This window comes from Microcaecilia unicolor, chromosome 1 (genome assembly GCF_901765095.1).
Source record: "Microcaecilia unicolor chromosome 1, aMicUni1.1, whole genome shotgun sequence".
Classification (NCBI taxonomy): Eukaryota; Metazoa; Chordata; class Amphibia; order Gymnophiona; family Siphonopidae; genus Microcaecilia; species Microcaecilia unicolor.
This window is the reverse complement of record NC_044031.1, coordinates 365,613,764-365,636,610: the sequence shown is the minus strand read 5'-3', so window position 1 is coordinate 365,636,610 and position 22,847 is coordinate 365,613,764. Positions and strand designations below refer to the sequence as shown.

The window sequence follows — 22,847 nt, the reverse complement described above, 5'->3', positions numbered from 1 at the left end:
GTGAACTCAAGGTTGAACTTTTGCACCTTGTCACGGAAGTAGTCAGCCAGTGATTGAGGAGAGAGTGAGGGGGGGGGGGGGGAGATAGGAGAACCAGGAGAGGACAGAGCCCTGGAACCCAAATGAGGACAGTGTGGCAAGAAGTAAATCATGATTGACAGTGTCAAAAGCGGCGGATAGATCGAGGAGGATGAGGATGGAGTAGTGACCTCTGGATTTGGCAAGGAATAGGTCATTACAGACTTTAGAGTGCCGTTTCTGTTGAGTGTAGGGGGCGAAAACTGGATTGAAGCAGATCGAGGATGGCATGAGGAGAGAAAATCAAGGCAGCGGCTGTGAACGGTGAGATCAAGTATCTTGGAGAGGAAGGGTAGGAGGGAGATGGGGCAGTAGCTGGAGGGACAGGTAGGGTCTAGTGGTGGTTTTTTGAGGAGTGGTGTGACTACGGCTTGCTTGAAGGTGTCAGGGACAGTTGCAGTGGAGAGGTTGAGGATATGACAAATGGGAGGGGTGACAGTAGGAGAGATGGTGTTAAGTAAGTTGGTGGGGATGGGATCAGAGGAACAGGTGGTGCATTTCGAGGAGTAAAGAAGGTGGGCAGTTTCCTCTTCGGTAATATCAGGAAAGGAGGAGAAGGACGCCTGGGTTGGTTGGTTGAGGGAGAGGGTTGAAGGGTGAAGAGGAGGAGGTGGCTTGGTAGTGAACTCAAGGTTGATCTTTTGCACCTTGTCACGGAAGTAGTCAGCCAGTGATTGAGGAGAGAGTGAGGGGGGGGTGGGCGCGGAGGGCAGTTTGAGGAGGGAGTTAAGGGTGGCGAAGAGACGACGAGGGTTGGAGCTGAAAGAATTAGTCAATTGGATGTAATAGTCCTGTTTGGCAAGGAATGGGGAGGACTGGAAGGAGGATAGCATGAATTTGAAATGGAGGAAATCTGAATGGGTGCGAGATTTCCTCCAGAGGCGTTCAGCAGATTTGGCGCAGGAGCGAAGGTAACGGATGCAAGGGGTCGACCAGGGCTAGGGATTAGTACGCCTTGTGGGACGGAGATGGCTGGTGCGAGGGTGTCCAGAGCAGAGGAGAGAGTGGCATTGTAAGCGGAGACAGCCTTGTCGACAGAGTCGGAGGACATGATGGAGGGGAGGAGATTAGAAATACTAGAGGATAAGGTGGGAAGGTCAATAGCCTGGAGATTCCTGGAAGTAGTGGTTAATGTTGGGCGGGGCTGGGGGGGTGATGAAGTGTGAAGGTGATCAGGTGATGATCAGGGAGAGGAAGAGCTGAGGTGTAGAAATTGGAGGGTGAGCAGGAAGAGGAGAGGACGAGGTCAAGAGAATGGCCATTTTGATGAGTAGGGTTGGAGGAGCACAGCTGGAGGTTGAAGGAGGATGTCAGAGTGAGGAACTGAGAAGCGTGAGAGTTGGATGGGTCATCAGCGTGTACGTTAAAGTCTCCGAGAATGAGGGACGGAGATGAGGGTTCAAGAAAAACAGAAAGCCAGGCATCGAAGTCGGTGAGGAAGGAAGAGAGGGATTTATCAGGGGGGCGGTAAATGACTGCCACTCTGAGTGGCAACGGGTAGAATAGACGGATGGAGTTGACTTCAAAGTATGAGAAGCAGTGAGACTGCGGTAGGAGGAGGGGTTGGAAACTACAGGAGGGTGAGAGTAGTAACCTGACACCTCCACCGTGGCCAACTGGGCGGGGAGTGTGGGAGAAGAGATAACCTCCATGGCATAGGGCCGCGATTGAGGCAGAGTCATCAGGGGAGAGCCAGGTTTCAGTTAGGGCGAGCAGATGAAGGGAACGAGAGATGAAGAGATCGTGGGTGAAGGGAAGTTTGTTGCAGACCGAGCGGGCATGCCACAGGGCACATGAGAAGGGGAGGGAAGGGGGGGAGGAGGGGAATAGAGATGAGATTGGAGACATCCCGTAATCATTTGCATGGATAGGACGAGGACAGGTGTGGGGGACCTGGATTGGGATTGATGTCTCCCGCGGATAGCAGGAGGAGGAGCAAGAGAGTGCGGAGGAGGGTGGGGGAGGTAGGACGAGAGCTAGGAAGGAGGAGGGGGACAGGAGAGGTGGTGAGGGACGGCGGTGAGTAGGGTATTGCAGTAGTGAGCAGGACAGGAGAGGGCATGGATGGGCAGTGAGTTCCAGCAGTAGACAGTGGTAAGGGGAGAGGAAAAAGATTAGGAAGGGACAGGACAAGGAAGAGAATGTGTAAAGGGGCCATAAGTAAGTGACTGAGGTGTTATGGTGTATATGTGGTGATTGAGGTGTTAAGCAAATAGAGCGGGAAATCTGGACTGGAGGCTTAAACTGGAACGGGAGGCAGGCAGGTAGGCTGGGGAGGAAGGTAGGTAGATGTGCTGCTTGAAGGCAGACAGGTAGTTGATGGGCAGGTAAGCAGGCACGAAGATGGGCTGAGGTGCAGGCAAGTTGATGGGCTGGAGAGCAGGTAAGTCAATTGGTTGACAAGCTAGCAGGCAGGCAGGCAGGTTGGTTAATGGGCTAGTAGGCAGGTTGGTTGATGGGCTAATAGGCAGGCAGGGCTGATGCGATGTGACTGGAACAAGTTGGAACAGATGGACTGGAGCGGTTGGTACGGGCGGACTAGAGCAGGCAGGAACGGACCGACGGGAACAAGCTGGAACAAGCCATGCAGATGGACTGGAACAAAGTAGAGCGGATGGACTGGTACACGCTGGGACAAGCAGTGTAGATGGGCTGGAACAAGCTGGAACGGACGGACTGGAACAATTTGGAGCAGAAGGAAGCAGAGTCGCAGGACTGGAACAAGCTGGAACGGATGGACTGGAACAAGGTGGAGCAGATGGACTGGAACAGGCGGACTGGAACACGCTGGAACAAGCAATGCAGATGAACTGGAACAAACTGGAACGAACAGACTGGAACAAGTTAGAGCAGAAGGAAGCGGAGTAGCAGGACTGGAGCAAGCTGGAGCAGGACTGGAACAAGCTGGAGCAGACAGACTGAAATAAGCTGGAACGGATGGACTGGAACAAGCTGGAGTAGACAAGCTGGGACAGACGTACTGGAGCAAGCTGGAGCAGACGGGTTGGAATAATTTTAGTCTGTTTAGTCACATCTGGGAAAACCCAGATTTTCCCCCGATAAAATGGGGTTTGTAGGTTCTTCAAAGCCATTTTCCTAACAGACTCCAAATCTTGCGAAAATATAAGCGAAACTAACAAAGTTTGCTGTTTGGTAATTTCAGTCAATGAGGTTTCAAGTAATTCTGATACATTTAAATCCGGTTGTGCCAAAGATTGTACGTCTTTCTTTTTGGGCAGGTAATACATTTTATTCAATGGAGGTATATTTTCCAAGGTGATTTTTAAATTTTCTACGAAATATCTTTTAAAAATCTCCAAAGGAGAATATATAGGGGTCCGTGGGAAATTTAACAATCGTAAGTTTAGCCTCCTATTGTAGTTCTCAAAGTACTCCAGTCTACTGTGTATCAGCTTTTTATCTTGTATTAGTTTAACTGAAGTTTCCTTCAATTTAGAGTTTTCAACTGTCAGGTAATTTATCTTTTCTGTTACCTCGTCTTTCATTGAAGAAAATGCAGTAGCTAATTTCTGTACATTACCCATTAAATATTCAGTCTTGCAAGTTGAAGACACCACCGTCTGAAGAGTCTCCCATATCGCCTGAAGAGTCACCGCAGGCGAGGAGACCTGTGCTTTACCTGGCCTCTGTGCCATCACTTTACTCAAAGCCTTTGTTGTTAATAAGGCCTCGGCAGAAGCGTCAAGGTGGGGACCCATCTGTTAATCCTCTCTTCCGTCTTCACGGTTTGGGAATACACCCCCATCTTCGACCAGTTGCGGTGGTGGAAGACACGCCGGGGGGGGGGGGGGGGACAATGAAATATCCTGCCCCTGGAGCTCAACCTCTCCTCGAGCAGTGAGCTCAGCGGGCCTTCCGGCGACAAAGCAGGGGTTCTCGCAAGGAAACCTTCGATGGTAGGTTGTGTTGGAGTCGAAGTTAGAACCGGCGGGGCTCCGGTTCTTAAAAAACCCTTCCTCTTGGTATGTAGCATCATGGAAACAGAAAGAGGTAAATCTTTATCAGGAAAAATCAAACCAGAGGGAATTGGTTAACACATCGCCACCGGAGGATCACCCGCGATGCGATGTTGCTGCCGCCATCTTACTCCGCCCCCACTTCCGTCAGTGGCTCACTTAAAGTCAGCCTCCATTGAGGAGATTTGCAAGGCTGCAACATGGTCATCAGTCCACACATTCACACAGTCCACACATTCACATCTCACTACTGCCTTCAGCAGGATACCCGAAGCAACAGTCGTTTTGTGCAGTCGGTGCTGCAGAATCTGTTCAATAGTTGGCTCCAAGCCTGGTGTTACCAAGAAGGATTTAGATACGTAGGAGCATAGGGAAATACATGGAAAAACAAAAGACTATATTGTAATGATGGGCTACATATCACTGTGGCATGAAAAAAAATCCTTGGGGAGAAATTTAGACAATATATTTCTACGCATTTAAACTAGAAGGCGGGGGTGGCATATGGAGGCAGGTCACTTCAAGTGCTCACCTCCAGCTAAAGCTAAAGACAAGATGTGACATTAGAAAAGAAAGCAATGAAAACAACAATCTTAGCAAATCACTTCTTACCAACACAGCAGGAAGTGAGACTAAACAAAAAATTGAACAGAAGATTAAAATGAAATGTAGATGGAAAGCTTTGACCACATTTTCTCACAGTCTAAGCAATAAAGTTCATGACCTGCAAGCCCTGATGTTAGAGGCAGACTTAGACATTGTTGCAATCACGAATTCAATGATTCCCATGAATGGGATGCAAATGCACCAGGCTATAATCTGTTTAGGAAGGATAGAGATGGTCGTAAAGGTGGAGGAGTAGCCTTGTATATGAGAAATGATATCGCAGCGACTGAAATGACAGGGGCCTGGGGAAAGGAAGAAGCGATATGGATCACCTTAAAAAGAGATGATAGAACCTTTGTCCACATGGGTGTTGTCTACAGACCGCCGACACAATTGGAGGAACTAGATAAAGATCTGATTACAGATATCCAAAAGTTGAGAAAGAAAAAAGAGGTGCTGTTGCTGGGAGATTTCAGTCTGCTGGATGTAGATTGGAAGGATCCGTCTGCAGAATCGGAAAGAAGTAGAGAGATCATGGATGCTTTTCAAAGTGCTGTGATCAGACGAATGGTGACAGAACCCACGAGGGAGGGAGCAATACTGGATCTGGTGCTCACAAATGGGAATAGTGTGTCAAATGTCCGAGTGGGTGCCCACCTGGGCAGCAGTGACCACCAAACAGTTTGGTTTGATATAACAGCTGAAGTGGAGGGCAGCCATTCAAAACTCGAAGTCCTGGATTTCAAGCATGCTTACTTTAGTAAAATGGGGGAATACCCGAGGAAGGAACTAATGGACTGAGAGGACATACGAGAAGTGGAAGGGCAGTGGTCCAGGCTGAAAGAAGCTATAAATATGGCCACAAACCTTTATGTAAGGAGAGTAAATAAAAGCAAGAGAAAAAGGAAACTGATATGGTTCTCCAAGCAAGTGACTGAGAAAGTAAAGGCTAAAGAGTTGGCGTTCATGAAATACAGAAAAATTCAAGAAGAGGAATACAGAGAGGAATATCGGATGAAACTGAAAGAAGCCAAGAGAGAGAGATGTCTGGTGAAAGCGCAAGCAGAAGAATAAATGGCTAGAAATGTAAGGAGGCGTGACAAAAATGTCTTCAGGTGTATTAGTGAAAGGAGGAAGACTAAAAAGGGAATTGTGAGACTGAAAGATGCTATGATCCGCTATGTGGATGTTATGATCGTGGTCAGGACCCTTCTCAAACTTACCTTTTTCCTGGTGGTCAGCTTCTTAGCTGGCTTCTGTTTCTTTTGTCTGTCCTTTCTGAACTAGCTCGCTCTCTCTATGCTGGCAGCTTCCAGCAGCATGTCTCTAATTGTTTCACTTTACTGCAGCTGTGGGTGTGGACTGAGTTAGCTCTACCTCTCTCTGGGTGTATTGGCTTCAAGAGCTTCACGGTGCTGCATTGGTGTGGGTTGGGCCTCTCGGGGTTTCAGTGTGCTGTCTGCCTGGCTCTAGGGAGTGTGACATCATCTTGGAGGGCCTTGATAAGGGTGTTCTTTCCTTCAGGGCCTTTGCAGCGTTTGCTTTTGCTACTTGCTTTAGGTCCAGGTTTGTGTTAGTGCAGTGTGCACTTGTGAATGTGTGTGTAGCTTTCCTGCTTTTCCCTTGTGGTTCCCTCGCTTTTCCCTCTTGGTGCTTTGGAAGCATTGCTGTGTGTAGGGCTTTGGAAGCTCTGTTGCTGATAGAAGTACTTCAGGGTTTGGTGTTGTTAGGAACACTGCAGATTTGGCTGTTAGAAGTACTTCTGGTGTTTGTGCTTTTGGGAGCATTGCAGTCTTTGCTGTTTGTGTTTGGTGCTTTGGAAGCAGTTTTGGCTTACGTGTTTAGCTTCCCTGTTTTTTCCGTAGTGGCTCCCCTGTCTTCCCTTTTAGTGCTAGGAGCTCTTCTGATTGTTTGGTGCGTGGGAGCACCCTAGTTAGTTTAGAGTTGTAGAGCTTCTGTAGCTTGGTGCTCAGAGCACCTGTGTTAGGTCTGCTGAAGTTTGGAGCTTAGGAAGCACCTTTATTAGCTTATGTATTTAGCTTCCCTGTTCTTCCTTGTGGCTCCCCTGCTTTTCCTTTTGGTGCTGTGAGAAGCACTCCTGTTAGGTCAGTGCTTTGGGGCACTCCTGTTAGTATAGGGCTTAGGAAGTCCTTTTGTTAGTTTACTGTGAGGAACACTTCTGTTGGTTTAGGGCTTGGGAGCACTTAGGTCAGTTTAGGATTTAGGAGTACTTCTGTTTCCAGTCCTGGTCCCTGTGTCATCCAGTAAGTCCTGCCGGACACTTGAACCCAGGGGCTCAACCCTTGGGGGGCAGTGGCTAAGTGCAGGTGAAGCTGTACGGACCAGTCCTGTGTCCTCCAGCCCGGGGGATTCCAGTCCAATGTTCCAGTCCTGTGTCCTCCAGTCCAGGGGATTCCAGTCCAGTGTTCCAGTCCTGTGTCCTCCAGTCCGGAGGATTCCAGTCCGTGTGTTCCGGCTCGCTGGGCGGTGCCTGCAGTCCCTGCCGGTGCCAGTGTTCTTGCCCAGCGTTGGTTGGTGGGTTTTGCCTGCTGCTGTCGCTTCTCGTCAGCAGCCCAAGGGCTCACGTTTGCTCCAGAGCCCGGCCCCGCGGGCTCTGAACCTGAGAACCTGACAGATTGCAAAGGCCATGAGCCCGGCAAGAACCCCCGCCCAGCTGACCCAGCAGGGGTCCAGCTCCATCGTTGTTCTTGATCCTTCTATGACTCTTCGTCAGTATCATGGGAAACTTTTGTCTCATCCTGTTTTGAAGAAAACCCCTGAAGCGGCAGCTGAGAGAAAATGTGTCCGGCTGCTTGGGATCGTTGAAAACCCAGTTTCAGATATGGACTCTTTTATCACGCTCGCTGAATATCGCCGCAGCCTGGTCTTGAATCCAGCTTTGTGGGATACTCCTGAAGCTGTCGCTGAGAGGAGACGTCTTGGGAATTCCACGCTCTGGGCCCAGCAGGGGTCCAGTCCCATTCAAGCAGCGCACCCAGACAAGCCTCTGAATCCAGTCCGAGCAGCGCGTCCAGCCAAGCTTCAGAGTCCAGTCCGAGGGTTGCTTCTAACTTAGCCTCCGATGCCAGTTCAAGTGGCGCTTCCACTGAAGCTTCGGAGTCCAGTCCGTGGGACGCTGCTGACCGAGCCTTCGATTCCAGTCTGAGGGGGGCTTCTCACCGAGCCTCCGGTGCCAGTCCAGAGGGCGCCTCCATGCAAGCCTCGGAGTCCAGTCCGAGGGACGCTGACCGAGCCTCCGATTCCAGTCCGACTGGGGCGGTTAATCGAGTCTCCGAGTCCCATCCAAGCTGTGCTTCCAGGCAAGTCTCTGAGTCCAATTCGAGTGGCGCATCAAACCGAGCCTCCTAGTTCCAGTTCAGATCTCAGTTCCAACCCAATTTTTGATCTGGATGTGCTTATGACACTCCAGGGTTACCGGTTTGCACTTTTGTCTGATCCAGCCTTGAAGGATACCCCTGAAGCTGCCACAGAGAGAAAACGTGTCTCCTGGCTTGGGTTCGAAGAAAACCCAGTTTCTGCTATGGATCCCTCTACCAAGCTGTTTTTTTTACTGCTTCCAACTCCTATCGGATCCAGCCCTGCTAGATACTCCTGAGGCCCAAGCTGAAAGAAGGTGGCTTAATAGTCCCGGGCCAAGTGCCAGTCCCGGTCGAGATGCTGAGTCCACGCTGTGGGCTGAGTCTACACCGAGTGCTGAGGCCAGTAGTGATGCTGTGTCCACTCCGAGTTGCAGCAGTGGCAGCCAAGATGCTGAGTCCGGATCGAGTTGCAGTCAAGATGCTGAGTCTGGATCGAGTTGCAGTCCCAGCCGGGATGCTGAGTCTACACCGAGTGCAGAGCCCAGCCGAGATGATGAGTCCATGATGAGTGCGGGGTCTACACCGAGTGCAGAGCCCAGCCGAGATGATGAGTCCATGATAAGTGCTGAGTCTACACCGAGTGCAGAGCCCAGCCAAGATAATGAGTCCGTGATGAGTGCTGAATCTACACCGAGTGCAGAGCCCAGCCAAGATAATGAGTCCGTGATGAGTGCTGAATCTACACCGAGTGCAGAGCCCAGCCGAGATGCTGAGTCCACGATGAGTGCTGAGTCTGCCCCGAGTGCAGAGTCCAGCCGAGATGCTGAATCAGAATTGAGTTGCAGCTCTGGCCAAGAGGCTGAGTCCGGTGGGAGTTCCAGTCCCAGGCAAGATGCTGAGTCCGGGTCAAGTTGCAGTCCTGGTCAAGATGCTGAGTCCGGCGTGAGTGGCCGTCCCGGTCAAGATGCTGAGTCCGGGTCAAGTTGCAGTCCCGGCCAAAATGCTGAATCCAGGTCAAGTTGGAGTTCCAGTCCCAGGCAAGATGCTGAGCCCGGGTCAAGTTGCAGTCCCGGTCAAGTGGGAGTTCCAGTCCGGGTCAAGTTGCAGTCCCGGTCAAGATGCTGAGTCCGGCGTGAGTGGCCGTCCCGGTCAAGATGCTGAGTCCGGGTCAAGTTGCAGTCCTGGCCAATATGCTGAATCCGGGTCAAATTGGAGTTCCAGTCCCAGGCAAGATGCTGAGTCTGGGTCGAGTTGCAGTCCCGGTCAAGATGCGGAGTCCGGGTCAAGTTGCAGTTCCGGCCAAGATGCTGAGTCCGGTGTGAGTTGCAGTCCCGGCCAAGATGCTGAGTCCGGATCGAGTTGCAGTTCTGGCCAAGATGCTGAGTCCGGTGTGAGTTGCAGTTCCGGCCAAGATGCTGTCCGGAGCGAGTTCCAGTGCCAGCCGAGTACCGAGTCCAGCCAAGAGGCGGAGTCCGAATTGAGTGGCAGTTCCGGCCAAGATGCTGAGTCCGGCGTGAGTTGCCGTCCTGGTCAAGATGCTGAGTCCGGGTCAAGTTGCAATCTCGACCAAGATGCTGAGTCCGGGTCAAGTGGGAGTTCCAGTCCCAGGCAAGATGCTGAGTCCGGGTCAAATTGCAGTCCCGGTCAAGATGCTGAGTCCGGGTCAAATTGCAGTCCCGGTCAAGATGCTGAGTCCGGGTCAAGTTGCAGTCCCGGCCAAGATGCTGAGTCCTGATCGAGTTGCAGTTCTGGCCAAGATGCTGCATCCGGTGTGAGTTGCAGTTCCGGCGAAGATGCTGAGTCCGGAGCGAGTTCCAGTGCCAGCCGAGATGCTGAGTCTACGCTGAGTGCTGAGGCCGGATCAGGTTGCAGTCTCAGGCAAGATGCTGAGTCTACTCTGAGTTCTCACTTCAACCAAGATGTTGAACTTTTTCTGAGTTCCAGCTCCAGCCAAGAGGCAAGGTCCAGTCTGAAGTCCAGTTCAAGTTCCTGTCCGGCTTCAGATTCCAGGATGGGTGTGGGCTCTAGCCCAGTTCTGGCTGCTACAGTGGAGCACCAGTAGGTCAAGGAAGTTGTGGACTCCTTTAGGAGAGGGTTCCTGTTGCATTGGATGCCACTTGTTGCATCCAAGACTCTGATCCTGCCTAGCAGCCGTCCTAAAGAGCCTCGTGGTTGCCAAAACCACTCTGGTTTCCAAGTTCCAGATGTACTTGTTACTTCTTGCCCAGCCGTTCAGATTTATGTTGTGAAACCCATTGGGAGATTTCATCACATTTACCCATGGAGACCTAAATTTTCCTTGGTGACCTGGGGCTCCCGTGGGGACACGGAAGCCTTGAGGGGGAGGTGCTGTTATGATCGTGGTCAGGACCCCTCTCAAACTTACCTTTTTCCTGGTGGTCAGCTTCTTAGGTGGCTTCTGTTTCTTTTGTCTGTCCTTTCTGAGCTAGCTCTCTCTCTCTCTATGCTGGCAGCTTCCAGCAGCATGTCTCTAATTGTTTCACTTTTCTGCAGCCGGTGGGTATGGACTGAGTTAGCTCTACCTCTCTCTGGGTGTACTGGCTTCAAGAGCTTCACGGTGCTGCATTGGTGTGGGTTGGGCCTCTCAGGGTTTCAGTGTGCTGTCTGCCTGGCTCTAGGGAGTGTGACATCATCTTGGAGGGCCTTGATAAGGGTGTTCTTTCCTTCAGGGCCTTTGCAGCGTTTGCTTTTGCTACTTGCTTTAGGTCCAGGTTAGTGTTAGTGCAGTGTGCACTTGTGTCTGTGTGTTTAGCTTTCCTGCTTTTCCCTTGTGGTTCTCCCGCTTTTCCCTCTTGGTGCTTTGGAAGCATTGCTGTGTGTAGGGCTTTGGAAGCTCTGTTGCTGATAGAAGTACTTCAGGGTTTGGTGGTGTTAGGAACACTGCAGATTTGGCTGTTAGAAGTACTTCTGGTGTTTGTGCTGTTGGGAGCATTGCAGTCTTTGCTGTTTATGTTTGGTGCTTTGGAAGCAGTTTTGGCTTACGTGTTTAGCTTCCCTGTTTTTTCCGTAGTGGCTCCCCTGTCTTCCCTTTTAGTGCTAGGAGCTCTTCTGATTGTTTGGTGCGTGGGAGCACCCTAGTTAGTTTAGAGTTGTAGAGCTTCTGTAGCTTGGTGCTCAGAGCACCTGTGTTAGGTCTGCTGAAGTTTGGAGCTTAGGAAGCACCTTTATTAGCTTATGTATTTAGCTTCCCTGTTCTTCCTTGTGGCTCCCCTGCTTTTCCTTTTGGTGCTGTGAGAAGCACTCCTGTTAGGTCAGTGCTTTGGGGCACTCCTGTTAGTATAGGGCTTAGGAAGTCCTTTTGTTAGTTTACTGTGAGGAACACTTCTGTTGGTTTGGGAGCACTTAGGTCAGTTTAGGATTTAGGAGTACTTCTGTTTCCAGGCCTGGCCCCTGTGTCATCCGGTGTCATCCAGTAAGTCCTGCCGGACACTCGAACCCAGGGGCTCAACCCTTGGGGGGCAGTGGCTAAGTGCAGGTGCAGCTTTATGGACCAGTCCGGTGTGTTCCAGTCCAATGTTCCAGTCCTGTGTCATCCAGTCCAGGGGATTCCAGTCCAGTGTTCCAGTCCTGTGTCCTCCAGTCCGGAGGATTCCAGTCCGTGTGTTCCGGCTCGCTGGACGGTGCCTGCAGTCCCTACCGGCGCAGGTGTGCTTGCCCAGCATTGGTTGGTGGGTTTTGCCTGCTGCTGTCGCTCCTTGTCAGCAGCCGAAGGGCTCATGTTTGCTCCAGAGTCCGGCCCCGCGGGCTCTGAACCTGAGAACCTGACAGTGGATAATGATGAAGAAAGAGCAAATTTGCTAAACAGAGGTTCTGGCGGGTCCTCTTAAAGATTTGTTTAATAAATCCTTGGAGAAGGTAGAGGTTCCCTGGGATTGTAGAAGAGCGGATGTGATCTCTCTTCACAAAAGTGGTGATAGGGAAAAAGCTGGAAACTACAGGCCAGTAAGCCTCACTTCAGTTATTGAAAAAGTAATGGAAGCGATGCTGAAGGAAAGGATAGTGAAGTTCCTGGAAGCCAATAAGTTGCAAGATCTGAGACAACATGGTTTTGCCAATGGTAAATTGTGCCAAACGAATCTCATTGAATTCTTTGACTGGGTGACCAGAGAATTCAATCAAGGATGTGCTATAGATGTAATCTACTTAGATTTCAGCAAAGCTTTTGACACGGTTCCCCACAGGAGGTTCTTGAATAAGCTTGACAGGCTGAAGATAGGACCCAGCTTGGTGAACTGGATTAGGAACTGGTTGACGGACAGACGCCAGAGGGTGGTGGTTAATGGAATTCACTCGGATGAAGGAAAGGTGAGTAGTGGAGTGCCTCAGGGATCGGTTCTGGGGCCGTTCAATATATTTGTGAGTGACATTGCTGAAGGGTTAGAAGGTAAAGTTTGCCTTTTTGTGGATGATACCAAGATTTGTAACAGAGTGGACACCCCGTAGAGAATGGAAAACATGAAAAAAGATCTGCAGAAGCTAGAAGATTGGTCTAATGTTTGGCAATTAAAATTCAATGCAAAGAAATGCAAAGTGATGCACTTAGGGAGTAGAAATACACGGGAGATATATGTGTTGGGCGGTGAGAGTCTGATATGTACAGACAGGTAGAGGGATCTTGGGGTGATAGTATTTGACGACCTGAAGGGGATGAAACCGTGTGACAAGGCGGTGGCCATAGCCAGAAGGTTGCTAGGCTGTATAGAGAGAGGTGTGATCAACAGAAGAAAGGAGTTGTTGATGCCCCTGTACAAGTCGTTGGTGAGGCCCCACTTGGAGTATTGTGTTCAGTTTTGGAGGTCGTATCTTGCTAAGGATGTAAAAAAAATTGAAGTGGTACAAAGAAATGCTACAAAAGTGGTATGGGATATGAGGAGAGACTTGCTGACCTGAACATGTATACCGTGGAGGAAAGGAGAAACAGGGGTGATATGATACAGGTGTTCAATTATTTGAAAGGTTTTAATCCGCAAACAAACCTTTTCCATAGATGGGAAGGCGGTAGAACTAGAGGACATGAAATGAGGTTGAAGGGAGGCAGACTCAAGAAAAATGTCAGAAAGTATTTTTTCACGGAGAGAATGATAGATATTTGGAATGCCCTCTCACGAGAGGTGTTGTAGATGAAAACGGTAACGGAATTCAAAAATGCGTGGGACAAACATAAAGGAATCCTGTTCAGAAGGAATGGATCCTCAGAAGTTTAGCAGAGATTGGGTGGCAGCACTGGTGGTTGGGAGGTGGGGCTGGTGCTGGGCAGACTTTTAGTGTCTGTGCCCTGAAGATAGCAGATACAAATCAAGGTCAAGTATACATATAAAGTAGCACATATGAGTTTATCTTGTTGGGCAGACTGGATGGACCATACAGGTCTTTCTCTGCTGTCATCTACTATGTTAATATGTATTCCACACTGTTTATTTGTTGCAGTTAACCTTTTAACCGTCTAATTATCCCAACTGATCATGCATCTTGTTCCCGTCATATATCTTCACTTGGTCCCTCAGCTGCATGATAAGCTGTATTGTAGAAAATCATTGGCATCATATCTGTTAATTGAATGCTCTAATGGATTCTTATTAGGTGTAACATTAGTATTATGCTAACATTGTATTATATCTCAGGTATTTGAATTCCAGTGCTGTTAAATGTGTATATTTTTGATACTGTTTCACGGTAGTTCTATTATTAGGTTTCAACTCACTGTTTTCAAGTTTGTAATTTGTTGTATTTATATTTATACTTGGTTATTTTACTATTGTTATGCTGTTAAAAAAATTGTAAGTTTGATGGTAAACTGTACCTGCTGTACATTGCCTTGGGTGAATCTATTCATAAAGGCAGTTAATAAATCCCAATAAATAAAATTTTAAATAGAATTTCCCCATCCTAAGGCCCGAAATTTCCTACTATTTCCCTCTTCAAGTTCCAGCCTCCCCAGTGGTACACTTGCTTTTCTCTGCCCCACACCCTCCCCAATGGCACATTCACCTTTCTCTGCCCCCCTCCCCAGTGGCACATTCACTTTTCTCTGCCCTCCCTCCCCAATGGCACATGTACCTTTCACTTCCCCCCCACCCTCCCCAATCGCAAGTTCACTTTTCACTTCCCCAGTCACACATTCACCTTTCTCTGATCCCTACCATCCTCCCCAATGGCACCTTCACATTCTTCTGCTTCCCCCCCCCCCCCCCCCCCCACCACACACACTTTCATTGTAGTCCTGGAACTGTCTGTCCCCTTCCCCAGCAGAGTTCATGTGACGGGAGAAGGAAGAAGTGAACCACGGGACACCTACAGTTCACATAAACAATCTAGTCAATGCCAGCAGAGGAAGAGGAGGAAGTGACCCATGTGCAGTGGCTCACTTCCTACTCCTCCTGCCGCGCAATCTCTGTGGGGGAGAGATGCAATGCTTGCACTGAATAGAACTGCACAATAATTGCAGAATTCTGCATGTTCTGTGGGCAGGGGAGTTCTGCACAAACTCTGTGCTGCACATTTGCACAGAATGCCCCCAGAAGTGACCATACTACCTGTCTGGCCGTTTTGAAACCCAGTCTAAAAACTCATCTTTGAGGCCACTTTTAAATTTTAATCATTCTATATCTATATATATAAAAGGCAACCCCAACGTTCTGAAGCCTCCACGGAAGTTGAGGCGCCCGAGATATCCGGTGTGCCCTGGAGTGCCTGCACCGCCCTCGCGTCAAAACGTCATGACGTCGAGGGCGGAGCTATTGACACTTGAGGGCCGAAACGGCCCACAGCGAACAAGGCAAGTAGCTTCGAGGGACGGAGGGAGGGGCCCCTTGCTAGCGCCCGTTTCATTCCGCTCAGAAACGGGCATTTTTTCCTAGTAATAAATAAGCTTCACATAGACACTTGTTTCTCATGCATATTTGTGTAGACTGGATTGGAGAATACTTTTTATGTGTATCTGTTCAGTGCTAAATATATATCCAATAGCACTTGAATTTGTTATAGTAGTAATAGGAGGAGGATTTGTTGGTAGATTAGCTCATTTAGTACTGGTGGGCAGTAGAGAGGGCAAAAGAGAAAGCAAAGAGCTGTATTGAGCAACAATAACATTTACAAAGTGGTCAAGATCTGGAAACATGACCAAAAAAAAAAAAAAGATAATAGAGGTAACTTGCCACAGAGCTCTGGTGTACCATATTTGCCACTTGTATTGAAGACGTGTGAAAATGATTTTCATGAAACATAATTTATTCTCATTTTTACCTCAGCTTTGTGCAGAAATATACTAATGGAATCATGAGCTTTTTGCTTAAAAAACAAACATTAAACAAGAGACCTTTTTATAGTTAATTTGTTAATAAATTTATGATTGTGAAAATGAGAAATATGACCTCTTTTATTTTTAAGGGGCATTTATTCCTGGCGTTCCAGTACAGCCAGTGGTTTTGCGCTATCCCAACACAGTGGTAAGTGTTTAGCTTTAAATTTTTTCTGTCCAAAAGAAGAAGAATAAAAGGGTAAATTTATATTCATTTTTGTTAGAAAAGCTTCACATATTTCAATGTATGACATAAGTAGCACCAGTTTAGTATGTGTTATGGCTTTTAATCTGTTTTTATTTGTATATGTCTCTTTATTTCTTATTAACTTAGGCTCCCTTTTACTACACTGTGTTAAGTAGCTAACGTGGTTTTACTGTGCAATAAACAGTAGTGCGGACCTACACTACTATATCCTGTTCTAAAAATGCAGCCACTGTAGTAAAAATCACTAATTAGTTACCTAATGCAGGAGTGGTCTGGATCTGGGTATGATATGGGCACAGGTGTGCTGGCTGTGACAGCTAACGCATAAGTCTTTACTGAGTGCAAGCTGTCACAACTGCTGATAGCACAGCAAAACTTACTGCCACCTCAAGAGGAGGCAGTACGCGTGGCTGCTCTACCCACAGGCCTTAAGCATGGCTGTCTTTCACCCCCCCTCGACAGATGCAGTACCACGATCAGCCAGTCAACTGCTTCTCTGAGCACAACTTCGATACTCCTGGCAGCTCCCCAACCACCCTGAAAACAACTCTAATACCCCCAATGGATCTCCAACCCTCCAAACCCAGCTCCAATATCCCTGACAGAAAAACCTCATCCTGACTCAGAACCCACCTCTCCGCCACACTCCTGACCTCCTTGACACAGCCCTGAACCTACTATTTACTACTATTTAACATTTCTAAAGCACTACCAGGGTTGCGCAGCGATTGACACCCCAGGATGCCTTGATCCCCACCCCCCACCCATGACAAGCCAGAAACCCTGTTAACAAATCAGGCCCCAGCACAACCATCCAATTCCCCCCTACAAGGCTTACCTGAGGGTCATAATTTCTAGCTCCCTCTCATTGGAATTGTCTTCCTAAAATTATTAGATTGAGTCCTATGTCCAGTTTCGTAAACTTTTGAAAACATATCTGTTTCAAAATACTTTCAAAAATAATCTGGGATTAAAAAGGGGACAAATAGGCAGAATGAATATGCAGTAAAAATAATATGTTTGCTTATATAGTATGTTATGAATGGTTGTCCAATGTCTATTGGTGTTAGTATCTTTTAGAATGGTTGTTTTAGTTTTTGCTGTGCTTTTTCTTTTTTTTTGTTTCATATTTTTATTAAGGTTTTCAAAACATAAAACAGAACAGAAAACTCAAACGATAACAATCCTTGGCAAACGTAATAAAACATAATTGAAAAGACAGAACAGTATTAGCAGTCCATGACAATACCCTTAATCAATCAGCAATTATACAGCAATCAGTTAGCGCTATTAGGAGCCTGACAAAATGAATCTAAACGAGCCCAAGTCCTCAACACAGACTGAACTCTCCGGTGTTTATGGGCCAGAATAGATTCATATTTTCTGATCACACACACATAACTCCACCATTCATTGTAATTCAGATTCACATTATTTTTCCAGTTTAATACAATTAAGTGTAATGCAACAGCTAACAATATATTGAACAATTTCTTTTTTTTTTTTTTAATAGTTTTTATTATTTTCAAAGTATCACAAAAGCCTTGCCAATCCCTATAAACCATACATAGAGCATAAAATACAACTGTTGGAGCAAGTATAAATTGGAAACAAGGTACAGTCAAATAACACTATTCTATAAACATAGAACCCCCCTCCCCCTCTCCCACCCTACCCACCCCGGGTAACATACTGCAGTCCATTCCCTGGAGCTACCTAGAGCTCATACGGTTACAACAAACAGAGATCCCTCTTCAGGCCATGTAAGGTGTCCATATCTTGAAAAACTTATATTGAACAATTTCTTATCGGATTCTAGAATAGAGAGGTTAGGATAAGAGGCTCGCAAAATCACAACTTCGTAAGAGAGCACTGTAGACACAGACAGATGAAAAATAAGACACATTTTAGCCCAAATGAGTCGCCAGTACGCTCTAACGTTCTTACAGTAAAAATACCATATGTGCCAGAGAGCCATCTTTTTCTTGACAGGACCAACACTGGAAGTCAACACTCTTAGTGATCCGTGCTACTCTAGCAGGGGTCCAGTAGGCTCTGTGGAAAAGAAAGTACGAGGCTTGGGATATCGCTGCTGATTTAGTAGGACGCATCGAATGAACCCAAAAGGTGTACCAGTCAAAGACAGACGCATCAAAACTTAGATCCCTTTCCCAAGACAGGCGTAATAGGGCAACAGCATCAACATACAAATTCTGAAGCTTTTTTATATAGGAGAGATGCCCTCTTCTTACCAGTTGCAATATTGAGACAGAGGGCAACAAATTCTGAAGGAGTAGACAGAAGGGAATTGGTGACTTGAAAGGCCGAGAGAAATGCAGATATGTCCTTCCATATGTGAGAGTCCAGTAAGGAAACATTATACAATGCAGCCAAAGCATCCGGTGACAACAAGTTACCTGCAATATATAGGTGAGATAGCAGCCATATACCTCTTCCAGACCATTCCGCTCTTTGGGACTGCAGGAGATCAGACTGCAAGCCAGAGTTATACCAGAGGGAGACATCTTCCAGTGAGTTAGTGCTAATTCCAAGACCTGCTCTAAACGTACGGATATTAGAGGCAGAGGCTTTCAACAACCGCAAGCGTTTAGTATATGGATACAAATCTGCAGAGGGCAGAAGATACAGGGGGCAAGGGCCCACCTAGGCGTCAGATGGGAAAATTCCCTTTGGAACCACAGCAAAGATTGTGCGAGGCAAAAGGCCATGTGATACTTTTTAAAATCAGGAACATTAAGACCTCCCAAATGGCTACACAGTTTGAGTTTTTTAAGTGCAATGCGAGGTGGTTTTTGTCTCCAAAGGAACTTAGTTAATAACGAGTCTATCTTGGTGTAGAACGAATTTGGAAAAGAGAGGGGGGTCATACTGAATATATAATTTAACTTTGGAGCTAGAACCATCTTAATAGCCCGTATCTGCCCCCACCATGTTAAATAGAGTGGAGACCATAAATTCAGGAGTGAGGTGGTTAAAGTTAAGATTTGATCCTTAATTAGAGACATGGTCTGATCCACCGATTTTGAATACCAGATTCCTAGATATTTAAGTTTAGAAGGTTCCCAGGAAAATGGATATTGAGATATCAGATCTATGCACTAGGGAATTTAACGGCATGATGGCTGATTTAGACCAGTTTATTTTATAGCCAGACAGAGACGAAAAGGAATTGATTACAGCCAAAATAGCTGGAAGAGAATTGGGGGTGGTATAAAGTAAAATATCATCAGCATAAATGGAAAGTTTAAATACCTCTCTTCCCACAGAGACCCCAGCTATATTTGAATTAGCCCTGATGGCTATGGCCAATGATTGTAAAGCAATATTAAAAAGGAGAGGAGATAATGGACAGCCTTGTTTAGTGCCTCTTCTAAGAGGAAAAAGTTGGGAATTATTATCATTCACTGCGATTGAGGCCATCAGGTTAGTATATAAAACTCTGACCATATTAATAAATGATGGGCCAAAATTAAACCGGGCCAAAGTATGAAACAAGTAATCCCATTCAGTTCTGTCAAAGGCTTTTTCAGCATCAAGTGATACCGCTATAAACGGTTCACGAGAGCCCTCAACATGTGCCAGAATATTCCAAAAGAGTCTAGAATTATCACTAGCCAACCGGTCTACCGTAAACCCATTTTGATCTCTATGGATTATATCTAGCACAAATTGTTGCAGACGCAGGGCCAAGATTTTCGCATAGATTTTATTATCGACGTTAAAGAGATAGGTCTATAATTCTCAACTTTAGACAGATCCCTATCTGGCTTGGGTATAACAATGATCTTTGATTGATAGAAAGAGCCAGTTTGACCCTCATGTAGTAAGAGCGAATTATATACAACTAGTAAAAAAGGCCCGTTTCTGTTAGAAATGAAACGGGCGCTAGCAAGGTTTTCCTTGGAGTGTATGTTTCAGAAAGAGCGTGTGTGAGAGATGGAGCGTGTGTGTCAGAGAGAGAATGTGAGAGAGAGAGAGACAGAGTGTATGTGTTTGTGCGAGAGAGAGAGTGTGTGAGAGACAGTGTTTGTGTTTCTGTGTGACACTGTGTGAGAGAGAGGGACAAAGACAGTGAGTGTGTGAGTGAGAGTGTATGTGGCAGACAGAGAATGAGTGACTGCGTGTGTGGTGTGAGGAGCCCCCTCACCCCTTCCCCCTTGCAGCCAGGCATGTGCAGCGACCCTCCTCTCCCCGTGTTCCCCCTGCAGCCACCCATGCCCAGCATCCCCCTGCAGCCACCCATGCCCATCAACCCTCCTCTCCCCCTGCTGCGTCCTTCCTGACTCCCCTGCTCCCCCTGCAGCCACCCATGTGGTCTCAGGCCCCCCCCTCAGCATCCCTCCTGTCCCCCTGCAGGCAAGCATGTGCAGCGTCCCTCCTCTCTCTCCTGTCCCCCCTGCAGCCAGCCATGTCCAGCGACACTTCTGTCCCCCTGCCCCCCCCTGCAGCTACCCATGTCCAGCGACCCTCCTCTCCTGTGCAGCCACCTATGTCTGAGGACACTCCTCTCCTTTTCCCCTGTTCCTCCCCTGTGGCCAGCCATGTCCATCGACCCACCAGTCCCCCCTGATGACCACCAACCCTTCTGTCCCCCTGCCCGCTCTGCAGTGTCCGTCCTGTATCCCGTCCCTCTTGCAGGCACCCATGTGGTGTGTGGAGCCCCATCCCTATCTCCCTGTTCCCTGCCCCCTCTTCAGCCACCCATGTGCAGCGACCCTCCCCTCCCCCTGCTTTCTTCCAGCCACCCATGTCCAGTGAGACCCCCCCCTTCCGGTGCAGCACCCAAAGAAAGCCCCTTGTCCCCTTCGCGCATCACCCGACCCCCCCCACCGTGGCACATCACCAAGCCCCTCCCCCCCTCATCAACCCCCTTGCCACCCGCAACCGCTAATACAAACTGTCCGGCGGCTGCTTCTGCTTCTGTTTGTGTTTATGTGTGTGTGTGTGTGTGTGTTTGTGTCTGTGTGTGTTTGTGTCTGTGTGTGTTTGCGTGTGTCTGTGTTTGCATGTGTATGTGTTTGTGTGTGTGTTTATGTGTGTGTGTGTTTGTGTGTGTGTGGTGTGTTTATGTGTGTGTGTGCTTATGTGTGCGTGTGTGTTTATGTGTGTGTGTGCTTATGTGTGTGTGTGTTTGTGTTTGTGTGTGTTTGTGTGTGTTTGTGCGTTTGTGTGTGTGTTTGTGTGTATGTTTTTGTGTGTGCATTTGTATGTGTGTGTGTGCATTTGTGTGTTTGTGTGTTTATGCGTGCGTGTGTGTTTGTGTGTGTGCTTGCGTGTGTGTTTTTGTGTTTGTGTGTGTGCTTGCGTGTGTGCTTGCATGTGTGTTTGTGTTTGTGTGTTTGTGTTTGTGTGTGTGTGTTTGCGTGTGTGTGTGTGTTTGCGTGTGTGTGTGTGTGTATGTGTGTGTTTGCATTTGTGTGTTTGTGTGTGTTTGCGTGTGTGTGTGTGTGTATTTGTGTGTGTATGTGTGTGTTTGCATTTGTGTGTTTGTGTGTGTTTGCGTGTGTGTGTGTATTTGTGTGTGTATGTGTGTGTTTGCATTTGTGTGTTTGTGTGTGTTTGCGTGTGTGTGTGTGTGTATTTGTGTGTGTTTGTGTGTGTTTGCGTGTGTGTGTGTGTGTATTTGTGTGTGTATGTGTGTGTGTGTATGTGCGTTTGTGTGTTTGTGTGTGCGTTTATGTGTGTGTGTTTATGTGTGTGTGTGTGTTTGTGTGTGCGTTTATGTGTGTGTGTGTTTATGTGTGTGTGTGCGTTTGTGTGTGTGTGTGTTTGTATGTGTGTTTATTGTGTGTGTTTGTGTGTGTGTGTGTGCGTTTGTGTGTTTGTGTTTATGTGTGTGTGTGCGTTTGCGTGTTTGTGTGTGTGTGTTTCTGTGTGTGTTTATGTGTGTGTGTGCGTTTGTGTGTTTGTGTGTGTTTATGTGTGCGTTTGTGTGTGTGTGTGCGTTTGTGTGTTTGTGTGTGTGTGTTTCTGGGTGTGTGTGTGTATGTGTGTGTATGTGTGTGTTATGTGTGTGTGTGTTTGTGTGTGTGTTTATGTGTGTGTGTGTTTGTGTGTGTGGTTGCGTTTGTGTGTGTTTATGTGTGTGTGAGTGTTTGTGTGTGTGTGCGTTTGTGTGTGTTTCTGTGTGTGTGTGTTTGTGTGTGTGTTTATGTGTGCGTTTGTGTGTGTGTTTATGTGTGTGTGCGTTTGTGTGTTTGTGTTTATGTGTGTGTGTGCGTTTGCGTGTTTGTGTGTGTGTGTTTATGTGTGTGTGCGTTTGTGTGTTTGTGTGTGTTTATGTGTGCGTTTGTGTGTGTGTTTATGTGCGTTTGTGTGTTTGTGTGTGCGTTTGTGTGTTTGCGTTTGTGTGTGCGTTTGTGTGTGTGTGTTTCTGGGTGTGTGTGTTTTGTGTGTGCGTTTATGTGTGTGTGTGTGTGTTTATGTGTGTGTGTGTGTGCGTTGTGTGTGTGTGTTTGTGTGTGCGTTTGTGTGTTTGTGTGTGTGTTTATGTGTGTGTGTGTGTTTGCGTTTGTGTGTGCGTTTGTGTGTGTGTGTTTGTGTGCGTTTGTGTGTTTGTGTGTGTGTTTGCGTTTGTGTGTGTGTGTTTGTGTGTGTGTTTATGTGTGTGTGTGTGTGCGTTTGTGTGTGTGTGTTTGTGTGTGCGTTTGTGTGTTTGTGTGTGTGTTTATGTGTGTGTGTGTGTTTGCGTTTGTGTGTGCGTTTGTGTGTGTGTGTTTGTGTGCGTTTGTGTGTTTGTGTGTGTGTTTGCGTTTGTGTGTGTGTGTTTGTGTGTGTGTTTATGTGTGCGTGTGTGTTTATGTGTGTGTGTTTATGTGTGCGTGTGTGTTTATGTGTGTGTGTGCTTATGTGTGTGTGTGTTTGCGTTTATGTGTGTGTGCGTTTGTGTGTGTTTATGTGTTTGTGTGTGTATGTTTGCGTTTGGGTGTGTGTGTGTTTGTGTGTGTGTATGTTTGCGTTTGGGTGTGTTTGTGTGTGTGTTTATGTGTGTGTTTGTGTGTGCTTATGTGTGCGTGTGTGTTTATGTGTGCGTGTGTGTTTGTGTGTGTGTTTGTGTGTGTGTTTGTGTGTGCTTATGTGTGTGTGTGTTTGCGTTTATGTTTGTGTGTGTTTGTGTGTGTGTGCTTATGTGTGTGTGTGTTTGCGTTTATGTGTGTGTGTGTTGTGTGTTTGTGTGTGTGTGCTTATGTGTGTGTGTGTTTTGCGTTTATGTGTGTGTTTGTGTGTGTGTGCTTGTGTGTGTGTTTTTGCGTTGTGTGTGTGGGTGTGTATGTGGGGGGGGGGGGTGTATGTGTTGTGTGTTGTGTGTTGTGGGGTTT

General features: G+C 47.5%; 1 protein-coding gene across 1 annotated transcript in view; it reads left to right on the top strand.

The window, feature by feature from the left end:
* Nucleotides 1-22,847, top strand: part of LPCAT1 (lysophosphatidylcholine acyltransferase 1) — a 624,443-nt gene that overhangs the window by 223,669 nt on the left and 377,927 nt on the right. Inside the window, 1 exon segment of the mRNA XM_030209843.1 lies at nt 15,389-15,447. Coding sequence (XP_030065703.1) covers nt 15,389-15,447 — 59 coding nt within the window.